The 13283-nt window shown below is 44.6% G+C and overlaps 1 protein-coding gene across 2 annotated transcripts in view; it reads right to left on the bottom strand.

Annotated features, from left to right (window-relative positions):
* LOC117600727 (retinal homeobox protein Rx1) overlaps positions 1-10430 on the bottom strand; it is a 29180-nt gene extending 18750 nt beyond the window's left edge. Inside the window, exon 1 of one of the 2 annotated variants that reach the window (XM_034316511.2) lies at positions 9525-10430. In XM_034316511.2, coding sequence (XP_034172402.1) covers positions 9525-9699 — 175 coding nt within the window. In that variant the 5' untranslated portion in view covers positions 9700-10430. The remainder of the gene's footprint in view (positions 1-9524) is intronic. The other variant, XM_034316512.2, reaches the window with a different exon arrangement.
* Positions 10431-13283: the final 2853 nt, after the last annotated feature.

Genomic DNA, 13283 nt, shown 5'->3' on the forward strand with positions numbered 1-13283 from the left:
ATCGTCTTACACATTTCGTCATCGTTAAACAAGTTACAACACGTAACCGCGTAACCTGTACTTCCGGCAAACTATTACACGCTCCTTTTCGTTGCAAATTACCGCCATCTCCCGCATTATCCGTCCTTATTATAGTATCCAGGAGCACGAACGCCGTTATCGAGGAAGAAATTGATTCTATGAAGCCACAGCGGACGAAAGAGACTACATTGGCGAACACATATTTTCTGTAGCGAATTCCGAGACACTTTCTCAGCATAGAAAACACGGTAACATTACGATGTACAAATCCGTTCCTAACGTGATTAATTTGCCACGGGAAGGAAATGGGGGGCCGTTTTCCGGCGTTCTTCGACCATAACCAAATTCAACAATCGAATAGGTTCGAGCTCCGAGTGATTCTCTTTTCGACGGCCCATCCCGACACCCTGTGGGCTGTATATATTCAGGCTCTCATTAACTGCATAATTAACCTTCTCTCGCATCGTAGCGTAGCGCATTAGATCGAATTGTGGGGGGTAATAGGGTGGCTCAATGGCGGCGTTCTCGTGTATAGACACACACACGTACACGGGTTAGTGCATACCGACACCTGTGCAACGTGTACGTACCGTTCGTGCGTGTCTGTGTGGCATCGGGTCGGTGCTAACCAACAGCCTAATAACCTCGCCTTGCCTCGTGATTGACGCGCCTGTACCGGCTAATTATCAACAACAATCAATAATGGCCCCCGAGAGTGGCAACACCATCGTCCTCCTTCGACCCCTTTCACTCTCTCCTTCACCTCTATTCACCTTAACGGACAGAGAATACCCTTCTTCCTCGAGGCTGTAACCATCTAACCTCTACGGAGGGACTTCTGTTTTAGAACGCAACCGGATCGAATTTGCCGGGAAGAAATCGACGAAAAGGAACTTGCCGGAGGACCGAGGTTAAATAATAGCGGCTGACAGGGAAAGGAGACTGACCAGTTTAAAAGTGACGCTTCACGGTAGCGAAATTTCGCCTCGTTCAATTGCTGGCTTTCGATCGGAAGCACTGACGAGATTAACGATGAATATAATGATACGTCACGAGGATATTTTTGAAGAAGGTTACGGGAGAATAGGGCAGTTGATTCATTTTGATTGGTAATAAGACGGACACAAGCAATGATGAATCGGCGATGGTTTCGAACCGAAACTTCCGCTTTGTTTCGAATGAAGCGATTATAGACAAGCGGCGGAAATTAAATTACGGACCGCGTATCTTTTCCTTTTCCTAGATAACTCGTATCGGAAACTCGGTTCTATAACTATGTATAGCTGATCTATGGACTAACATCCATTTATAATTGTATTTATTTGTATAAGAGAATGATAAACGCGAAGTGGTCGAGGTTTAAGAGGAAATTAACGTAGACAGGTAATATCTACAGGGGGACAGAGAGATTTCTGTACGGATGCGTACAGAAGGCGAACACAAGCAGCCGGTGTAAACGCGTGTGTGGGTACGTCTGCGCAATAATTGGTTTCGGTCGGACAGAGTAATTATCAGTGATTAAATTCCACGAGGTGCAGCTGCGGAGAGACGATGCGCCGTCGCTCTTGTTCCTCTCGGTTACGTTATATCAAGAGCACCCTATGGATCCCTATCGTTCCAAGTGGCTCGAATTTTCGAGGATTTAACCCTTTCACCGCTAATGTCGACTAAAATCATCCTCTATTAGGCGATCTGTAACGATACTGTACACCGAAATTTTCATCATCATCCCTATCTCTATAATTTTCATTCACCGATTTTCAAAAGCTACAGAACAATTAAAGTAGAGTAAGGTAGAATAACGCAAGTGTATTGTCTTCCTTAATCGATTCTACCCTAAGATCCCAGCGTCTGAAAAATCGAAAGATGACCCGTGGCGTTTTGAAATTTATCAGCGATCAGTGTTGGCCCATTAGAGCCGGTGCCCGATTCGGGAGGAGGCCACGATCGTTCCTCGACCGCTTCGTCCATTATACTATCTTTCCGTGTCAATCTCTTAAGTAGCTGGAATGGACTAGAACCGCTTCATAATCACGCGATACCATCTTGTTTCTCCCTCGTACGCGGAATACCAATGCGGCTAAACTTTCGACCTTCTCTTTTTCAAGTTCCCTCGCAAATATTACAATTAATCGATTAACGCAGCAAGCTTGTAGTCCATCAAATTTAATATTCATCGATGTCTGAGTTAATGAATTCACTGGTAGCAGGCTGACAGGAGAATCAGGACGATCTCTGGTACTCTAATTAAATATTACTTAACGCTGACAATCTTCCACTTTCCATCCGAACGAAATAAACGAAATGAGCAACGATCGGTATAAATAACGATCCTTTTCCCGGTAAAGAGGATCCTGCTCTTCTATCAGACCTCATCCGTGAATTCCTGCCCCTTCTCTCATTTTTTCAACGTTGTTCGATGTAGCTTCGTCGTTTATACTTAAGCACGGCTGTCGATTCGAAATCGAATTTCCTTGATCGGCGTAGGAGGACAGGGGTGAGAGAAGGAAAGGCAAAACGAGAGGAGGAAATAAGAGAAAGAAGACGATACGCCGTCACACAGAGGGCTTAGCTCGCCGACCAAAGAGGATTACAGAATTTGTCTTCTCCTGGACCGTCACCGGTGCGCACCTTTCTCTCTTTCTCTCTCTTTCTCCCTGCTTCTTTCCTTCTCTTTCGCTCGCTCGTTTTCTCTCATCTTTATTTTCTCCCGTCTCTACGGGCTTCTTCTGCTCGCTCCTCCCGGCTTCTCACCGCGCTTTTTATCTCCGGAACGAAACGCAATGGCCACTTTGCGCGGCACAAAGTTTCGACGGAAATTTCTTCGTAAAAGCCACTGTCACCTGTCGCACTCTTTAATCCGACGCAACGTATCGATCCACGAAAAGTGTTTCCACCCTGTCGGGTTATCCGTTTTTTCAGCGTATCCATTCGGTCAACGGATATTTTTAGCGAGCAACGTATCAATCTTTGTTTCGTAGGGTAAAAATAGTTCAACTTTACATCCTTGTAAATCCTTCCTTAACTGTATAAACACAGCAAATTTGCACAAGCTAAAACTTGTTAAGCAGGTTTTACAGCTTTGCTGTAAAAAGAACGCCAACACCGGGGATGAAGTTTATCAATTCAATTTGTTAATGGTAACACGAAAAATTATAATATCAAGCATGTTGTAAAAGCGCAAATCAAGTGTACTTTTTATCTTTCTATTCAACGTGAAACTTGATAAAGTATGTTCAACGTTCGTTAAACAACATTAAAATAAAAAGACGGAATAGAAAATCAAGCTCACAGACGTTATCACTATCCGGGCAGAGTCATTAATTTAATTACAGACTTATGAAATTACTCGACGAGCCGTTGCATGCTCGCAAGAGTCAGCCTGATCGGATAATTATTTTTCTCGCAATCATTCGACGCGTTTAATCCGATGAATTTTATTGCCTGCTCGCGATTCGAGACGAGAAGGGAAACCGGAAGAGCGAAGAGAAACACGGTCTCCTCGATTCCTTGATCGGCAACAGGAGAGTATCGGGTTCGTCGATTATTCGCGTACCGGTATCGAATTATTAAATTGTCAAAGCGGTGGTGAGAACGCGAGCAAACCGATAGAGGAAGAGAGAAAGCGCGAAGCGAGCCTTAAGAACGCTCGGCGAAAGGCTCTTAAGCTGTCATCAAGTTCTTGCAACGAGGATAAAATTTCCATCTAAACGGGTCAACGTACCGGCAATCATCTCGAGGTGCGTTAATTGAAACGATACCGGAGTTAGAAATTATTAATTGAGTCGAGGGGGGGGGGGGGCTAGTATGAGCCTAATTGAACGTCTGAAGCGACAAGCACCGTCGAATATTTACTGTGGAATTTAGAAAATCGCGTCTCAATTTTGTCGAGGATCAATTAACATTAGAAGTTCGTCATGCAACTTTTCGTGTAATCCACCTTTTTTACCTGAGAACTTTGAAATGGAAAAAAAATAAAACTTTCTATTTGACTCGAGTTGCCTGCGTATGGTTCACGATTCTTGTCGGTACTGCGGCTTCATTATAATAGTAATCAACACGGCTGCCCCTCGTTATCGTTACTACTTAATAATTTAATTGTTCGGTAGCGTGCAGCTTTTATTGGGATATCTTTGGTTTCATCGTGCGACGGTCGATCGCTATTGTGCGATTTTCGTCGTATAAATTCGTTTAAAAAAGAATTTTAAAGGCGTTGTAAAGAAATCGATGAATTCAAGAATCCTTCGTAACCTTTTACTCGTACCGAACGTCTTTTTCAATAAACTGTGCAAGTACAACACGTGGTCATGCGAATGAAATTGAATGTTTCACAATTGCCAGCGAGCTTGGAAAGCAAGCCGGAAGCAAAGAGTGCGCCACGCAATAGAGCACCCCGTCGTGCACAATGTACCTACTAATAATTTAATTGTTCTTTAGCATGCGAGGCTTATTACAATCTCTCCGTCGACGTCGCATAGGCACGAATACGAATTCTCGCGTTTTGATTCGAGTCGACCTGGCCGCCTGCGATGGCCTCTTTTTCAATTTTTCTCACTGCGAATCATAGATTAATTCTAATTGATTATAACAGGGTTCAGGTTAATTTAATTCTATAAATTTGATAGAAATCTTGATTCGTAGTGTTGGTAAGAATTGAATGTCGCACAAATCACAGGGTATACCCGACGACGAGCGTTTCCACTTCCTTTCCGCCATCCTGTTCTCTCAACCCTTCTATCGGTTTCGTCTGTCTCCGTATCGTGGCTCGATGATGTGTCTCATTGGATTCGTCCAGGCACGGAGCCCGTCTGCTTGCACGATCGATCACGAAACGTTTCGGTATCCGAGCGAAATAGCTTCCCTGACGGCCGGTGTACGATTGATCGACGACACCTGTGCGCCAATTACCACTCGCGAGCTTTGATCCAACGGTAATTCGGTTAAATCGGCGCGCCTCTCGCTCGCTCTCTCGACATCGTTTCTGTCTTCGTGACTCGCCTTACATGAGAAAAAGAAGAAAATTTCGTAGCTTCGCGAAGATCGGTTAGAGGCCCTCCTTTATGGAGAAAGAAATGATGGAATACGGGGTTGGAGATATTATAATATTTTATAAAGTAGAATCGGATGAATTTAACAGAGTTAAATTGTTAATATTATAATTTTACTGTTTTATAATGAATCGACGGTGAATAATTGAAACCTTTTCGAATCATCCATCGATTCGATCGATCGTCGATGGTGAGACTCGAAAAACGAGCTATCCTGGCAATAAATGAGTATGAAATTACACGTAATTGCCCGTGCCTTCCTCCCCCTTTGCGCTACACTGCCGCTGTCACGCGATCGAAATTACTCCCCCTAACAAAGCACTTTTACCTGCGGCGTTTCAGAACGTCGCGACGCCGTTACATCTATCCCGACCGCTTTAATTCCGTCCTTCCTTTCAATACAAATATTTTCTGCCCATTAATTGTTCATCCCGTCCTTGCACCTCTATTTTTGATTATTTTTACGGTTCACTCGGAAGAGCAACGCGTTCACGTCAGTTAAGATGTTTAATTGGAGTGAAAGATTAATTAGCCAGGGAAACGATTATTATAGATTCTTCATTCGACGAGTGAAGCTGTGATTTCCTGCAGAATATCTCATGAGAACATCTCAGTTTTATTAATTATTCGCACTTCTGTTCTTATACTTGTTATACGAGCGGATTCAATCTTTTTTTCGATTTAATAAGAGCGATCGTTTAGTTTCTTTTTAAGAGAGATAGCGATCGCTAATGAAAGGCTGTTTCTTTGGCTGAGCTGCTTCGGATAAAATTGAAGATCTCACAGTGAAAGTTTGGATTTTTTTTTTTTTTCTTTTTTGTTGAAAAGAGGCTGTCACCAGACTGTAAATCCCAATCATCGAATGCCATAATAAAAGTTCAATGATCAACTTTCAAGTGGTACAAGCCGAGTTCACGATACCTCTCGAGGTAGGGAAGAAAGACAAACGATTAATTGTCTTGATTCCACGGAACGACATACTTTAATTACGCGGGTGATTTGTGGAGTCCGCGTGTGATTAATTGGAAGCGTGCTCTCGAGCAGTTAGCTCGTTGCAGGCCGGAAAATCAGAAAGGATAATTGTGCGAATTACCGAACGAATTGATGCAATTACGGTGCGGAGTCTCCGCGGCATTATCGCGGCGTTAAGGAAAGTTATTCGTTCGCCCCGCGTTTCATTATGCAGCGAGGAATTAATGAAATTTGAAAGTGCATTAATCTTCTGGCTCGCGTACAAGGTAAGATTGATTGCGGCACACTTCACCGCTTCTCTTGCAACCTTCTTTTTCTTTCCTACTCCTCGTCACCTTTTTCTCTCCCCGTCGATTCTCTTATCCGACCGATTTATCTCGGCGTGTCATTTCGAATTACCTACGTACATCCTTGAGAGAGAAATGTTACGAACGCGCAACTGGACTATACGTAGTTCATTTAAGAAATTTTTCAAATTCTTAAGACTGCAGGATAATAGATGCTTGTTTAAAGCTACGAAAGTAGCCACAGTGGTACAGGAGGAGCGATAAGAATGAAAAGAAGAAGAAGAAGAAGAGGAAGAAAAAGATAAGGTGGAAGGAAGAAGACGACGAAAAAGAAGTTGAAGAAGAAAGTAGATGGGGCAGGCGCGATCCATTAGTAGACACGTCAATTCAGTTCTTAAGAAGCGACTGACTTAAAGCCGCTTCCATCTATCTCTTTTTTCGGCCGCTTCTCTCTCTTCATTCTTCCCTGCTCTCCATCATACTTATTAGCGGAGGCCGACCTCCCTTTTTACCTTTTCTTCTTTCTCGCGCACGGTATCATAATTAATGATAATTCGATTAGCGGGACAAGACTGGGCTCTGGCTAAGCAGCCTCCGTTCCCTCTCTTCTCCGTTCCCCCTTTTATGTTTTTCTTTTCGCTCTCCATCGCTCCTCCATTTCTCTCCTTTCAATTATCCCGTCACGACGATGGACTATCCTGAATTGTCCAGAAGCGCGAACCCTTAAGTAGCTCAATTACTGCTCCGAGCTAGCGGAAGAAATTATAGACATTCCCTCGCCCTGTTTCTCTTTGTTTTCCAAGCTTTTCATTCTTCTTCCTCTTAAAACTTTCAAAAATGAAAATATTCGAGTAATTAGAATTCAAAGTCCACAGACGCTGATGGAACTTCATTGATTATTTTCCAACTCGCATCAGTATAGTTCAAACTCTGAGGTTTCCCTTATAGAGTTCCGATCGAACGCGATGAAAATCGACGGTTTAATTGCTATTACTTAATCAAGAGATGTCAAGCGACAGAGGCATCCGTCGATATCGCGACGCATTAATCGGTGGAAAAAGGGAGAGCCAGCCGTCAGTGGGTCGAGAAACCGTAAAGATAAATCAGACACCGATGACGACTCTCTTCTTGCTGCGAGATCAGCCAAACACGGTGACAAACGACAAGTGCATTATGCAAAAGCGTTTCGGTTATCGATCACTGTGGCCAGGGCAACGAGATTACACGGAGCTTAGTCGTACGACAAACGGAACATCGACGAAGATCGGCAGAGGATCGAGTCTGTTAACCTTTAAGAGGAGAGTTGCAGATGTGGTCCTCAATGAAAATTGGCAGGATGATAAAATCAACCTCCGTTATACAATCCAATAATTATCTCGCTAAATAATCACCCTCTATATAAAATGCTCAGCTACGCGATGTCCCGTGCTCTAAGGGTTAATTCGTCCAATGGAAACGATTGCCAATGCTCGTGGTGTACCACCCTCCATGCCCGTCGAATTGATACAACCTCTTCGGGTCCGTGTAATTTTTTCGTTAACAGCGGCTTTCGATGACACGCGAAAAAAAGCAACGAACCAACCAGCGCCCGTACGAAATTGTTTTGTCGATTTCGACCCTTCCGGCGAGAGCGTCGCGTCGCGTCGATAGCGGTGCGGCCGCGTGCAGCCGATACCTTCTACATCGGTGACATCGCGAACGACAGTCGGTGGCTAGAGCGTTTTGCCGAGACAACAACCGAGTATCCAGCAGCACGACACGAGAGAAGCAACGGTTCGCTCTCGAAATTGGAATTATCGGATATACGTTTAGACGGGCCGATACAGGAGACAGGCTCGCGTTTCACCTCGTCCCGGACGACTAATTAGCGCCCGTGCACGACAACGTGCCACTAACACCGCCATACAGATCCTCGCGATACTAACGATTTTTCAATTACACCTTATGCCAGTCGAGTCGTGATTCGAGGGAAAAACTTAAGGTTGCTTATTTTGTGAATTAATAAACAAAGCTTGATAAGTACTAAATTCGTCAAATCTATATCAAAGAAATTATTCAGTGTGACACTGAAGCAGACGAAATGCATTGGTCGAGAGTAGGTGTTCTGTTTTATAAGTAGCCGATTGCATTATCGGATTTAGATGATGGATTTACGCGTTAGATCTTCAACTGTATTGCAATTGATTTTGGACAAACCTCTATTATTAAATAAGAAAAATGTGAAAGCTATGCAATAAAATTATTTTAAAAAGGAACATTACATACTGAGAAATTTCGATTTGCAAGCAATTATTTCCTGATTTCTAACGCGGACAAAAAAGTGCTAATGCGTATGAGCAATTAGCGAACGCCCAAGACGCATTAAGGATAGAATTATCAGGATCGTCATCTCAATTTCCTTAACTAGCGTATTATTAATTGTCTCGATCGGCACGGTACACGCATACCAATTTATTTGTTCCATTAATTATGAGCGACATATCGGAACAATCATTCTGAACGTTCACTGAAAGGATTAAAAGGCGGTAAATTGAAGTTTCAAAATTTCTTAGGCCATTAAAAAATGTAAAGTCTGAAGTTAATGAGAATTCTGATCGAAACTCCTGCGGTTTGATACGGCCGATTATATTGAAGTCTCGATTGGAGCGCAGGATAATAGCGAAACCAGTAATTGGATGAAATGATTGATCGAAGCTGCTTTGTTAATAAGTCTCTGAGGGTAACTTGAGCCGTTTTGGGATTTGGGATCCAGTGTCCTGGATCTAATGCAGGGGTAGCAAGAGGAACGCTTGAGAATCGATGTCGGCTCATGCGTGAATCAGTCCGTCGGACAGATCGTGCGACGTTTACAATCACTGTATGTAGATCATTAGAATAAATTGATCCTCTTAACGAATCAGTATAAAATTTTACATCATTTTCTGCTATCCAAATTCTAAATGAACTCCTAACCTTTCCCTAAGTCCCTCTGACAAAAGCTTCAAAACAATTTTGCAAGCAAACATTAGCGCGAGATCTAGATTATTGCTAATTAAATAGCAACATACAGGAGAGTTCAAGAAACAAATCACTGCGTAATCTTACAAGTGCCCTAAATCTCTTCGCGATGCATTGTGACAAATGCAATTCGAATAAAAGGCACACTGGCTGAAATCCAATTATTCTAAACCGATAAAGCGATGGAATGAAACGTTACCAGTGTTTTCCTGGCTGTCTCGAGCGTTATCCTCCATCTCTTGATGGCTCCTTTTGTTATTTGCAAGTCCAAGGATCGCGTCGATGCTGTGCCTGGGTGTGCTACTCGCTGGTTTCGGCAGGACGATGTCCTGGCTATTCTGAGAGGCTGTATCAACGAGCTGCTGCGAATCCATCGTAGAAAATCCAGAAACTCGATCGCCCGCTATTTAGATCGCCAGTGAGGAAAGGATCCGTCGAATGATCCTTCGCAAACGCGCTAGTGCTGAATCGACGCACGAAACGATTGTCCAGGACACGTGTCTTCGACTAGAAAATGCATTTTCCAAGATTTCACCCCCTACCACGTGGCGATGTTTGTTTCTGTTAAAAATGTCCTCTTGAACACTCGATTCTTCTGTCACTATCTTGTTAATTACTGTCCACAAAGCGTCTCTAATCAGAGTATCTTTAATGAACGACAATTTCCACGCGAAGAGGCACACGATCCTGACAACGGTACCGTTTACTCCAACCGCGTTCCATGACTGATCCTTGCCACACGACACTGATTATTAAGCTCCAATTTCTTCAACACTATTCAATATCAGATGAATCAGTGTAAACATCTCCGGTATCATCACAAGACTCTACCCTCGACGAACCATTCTTTATCCCTGATTTTGTAAATAGTGTTCACGGTGTATGGTCGATCTAGAAACCCCTTGAAAGGTCGATCGGTGTGGATGAAAAGTCGAAAGTCCGTGGAAGAGGCGAGACAAGTCAGTCACGGTGGGCCAGAGGGAAATAAAATAGTAATAGTCGGCCGGCTAAGGTGGAAGTTGTTGAGCGTGCGTCGTGCCAACGAGGACTAGTCGGTTGGCCAAGCAGCAGCGGGGTGGCCTTTGTTGTAGTAGCACACAACTACTCCACCTTGAAGAAGCGAGGCTTGGAAAGAGGTGGTCCAGCATTTGCTGAACGAGGCGTGGCTTGGTTCCACGAATCCGCTTCGCTGTTCGTTGGTTGCGGAGCCAATCGGGGCAGGGATCGAAGAACATGGCGAGACAGTGGTGCTCAAATCGTTGGACGAACGCGTCAACCCTCCCTCGCGGTATCTGGGTGGGGTTAATTCGTAGGGGTAGAGGAGGTGGTGGCTTTCGTCGGGCTTCTGTGACACCGTCCGCATACAATGCCAATTTCGCGTTCGTGTAGAAGGGTAGATAGGGTTGTGTGAACGCTTCGAGGGACGGATACACACGCGCGATACACAGAGGGTTCGCTTCCCGTAAACGGACGCCGCACACACGCGAGACCGGTGCGGCTTGATTCTTGCGGCGGATTCTGGCATTCCCTGTAATTGCCAGAAATGAGGTAAAGCTTACCGCTTACGCCGAGCCTTCTACGCTTCTACGACTTGGCGCGCGCTACCCCCTCGTGTTACCACACGTATTATGCGTGCACCGAGCGAGATCGGCGACTTTTCGAAGACAATTGTTTCTAAACCAGTTAACACGTTGTACCAAGCTTGCCTCTCTGTCTAATTGCTTCGTTTCGATCTCCTGCAGCTTGCTTTTATATTTTTATTTTCAAACTGATGCTGCTGTAATAGGTCTTATCCAATTATTTGATTAAATTCAAAACGGCCAATGTAAAATTCCAATGTTAGGTATCTGGCTATTACAAAGGAAAATGGTGCGTGAACCATCGGTCCATAGTTGATACAATGTTATTTCCCGGGCGATCTCGATATTCCGTGTTTTCGGCGGTCGATCGAAACCGCAGCCGAGCCACAGACACTGCGACAGATTTTTATCTCGATTTCCTTTCACAAACTTTCGGAATTAGCTTCGTGACAAAGAGACAAGGAGAACGGACGGTTTTCGCTCGTCTGGGACGGCTCGCCGCGTCCGGCATGGAAGTTGTTTCTTTTTCGTTCGCGCAACCGAAGACCGGCGTGCACAAAACAAATCCCCGTTTTCCCCATTCCACATTCGATTCCGCGTATCGTCGTTACCATTTGGCGTTTTAGCCCAGGGGGAAGTGTACGCCCACAAAACCGCGACACAAAAGATATCCGCCTGTAGCGAAACAGTAGCTGTTCAAAATCGATCTGGCTAAATCCAGCCAAATTATACGTTTCGGACCGATTCACGTTCCTTTTGTTAGCAGAAAAAGCCTACCGCCTGGACCACGCGTCCCGATTATAATTGTCCTACGAAATAGCGCGCCAACCGTATTTCACGAACGCCTAAACTGAAGTCATTGGAAATTATAAGTATTCCTGTGATGAGAAAATTTAATTTCAACCCTTTGCGATCTATCGATCTTTAATTCGCTCGAAAGGATTCGTACAATATTCCCACGTGGCACAGGCTGTCGTACGTCGAATATACACGCGTTAACAAGCACCGAGCGTATTCCATGGGGGTAATCTGAGTCAGGAATCTGGCTCGTGGTGGAGGAAAAGGCTTTTAGGTCCCGTAGAAATCAGATCAGAAGTTGCATTTAACCGGATCCCACTTACCGCGATAAATATCTGCCAGAGGATCGAGGGACCGAGCTCGAGAGTTGGATCGGCGCGATTATTTGGTGCCTGGCCCGGTTAAGAAGCAACGGGAGCACTTAGCTCCAGTTTTAGCTAATTTCCTGAGCGTTGATCCTCGACGAAACTCAGGGGATCCCAGAGTTCCGGTCTCTCTTGTTAGCTCGAAAAACTCTCAGGTAGTCGTAACGGTTAAACGTTTTAACCTGTTTGACGTATTGGAAGCAGCTGATACCGTCCCGGCTGACAGATAAGCGAATTCCTCGTCTAATGTTTACCTTCTGTCTGACAAAATTGACGTATTCTGTTATGGAAGATTTATTTTTTGATTTAAGGGGAGGTAAATGAAAAGTTGCTTCAGTTTCAAAAGTTAAAAGAGGATTCTACAGAGGATTCCCTAAACCACTCTTGCCTGTGGAAGTAGCCCAGATAAGAGCCCTGCACCCTCGATATTCTCCGATCTAAAAGAAATTTATACGCTTGTAAGAACGCGGCATACGAGTAAGGTAGTCCATTCTTGGCCCGATAAAGGGAGGAAAATCGAATCTCTTGGAAATTACCTAAAATCTGTATAGCCGGTGTATTAGGAGCACGGGGCTGCTCATTGTGGCGCTCGTCTCGTAGATCAGCGATCAGGATCGATCGGTCGTTCACAATGGCGCGTGTCCTGGCCGTCGAAAGGAGCAACGTGGACAGAAGAAAATTGTTTGCAAATCGGACGCGAGCCTTCGAAAACGAGGCACAATGAAGGAAAACTAGGCTGCCTATTCACGCGAATCCACGCAGCTGCGTTTCTACTGGGCCTCGATCACCGAGATAAGTCTAATTTCGTTGTGTCCCGGCATTGAGACCGTTTCACAGCGGCTGAATCCGCTCCAATTTTCCTTGGACGATTTTTCAGCCGCTGCTTCTTCGTGCGCGACGATCACGAGGTGCGAAACGGAAAGATGAAAGGAATCCAAAGCGCGTCGATGTTTTCGCGAAAGAAAAGCATGTTTGGCCCACGGTAGCCACGGGTGGCGTTGTTCGAGTGTATCGCTATTGTTAATGTTAGACGGATTTCGCGACAGGTTTTGGGAAAACTCGCAGCGGGGTGTCCGGTGAGAAAACCACTCGAGAAGGATCTTCAGATTTCCGACGGTTAATCCGTCGCACGTCAATGTAAGCGTTCGAGTAATCTTGAAATTGTACTGGAAGAAGGTGGAACTCGAAGGTATCAGAAGTGGGAAATAACGATAC

Source organism: Osmia lignaria, chromosome 16 (genome assembly GCF_051020975.1).
Source record: "Osmia lignaria lignaria isolate PbOS001 chromosome 16, iyOsmLign1, whole genome shotgun sequence".
Classification (NCBI taxonomy): Eukaryota; Metazoa; Arthropoda; class Insecta; order Hymenoptera; family Megachilidae; genus Osmia; species Osmia lignaria.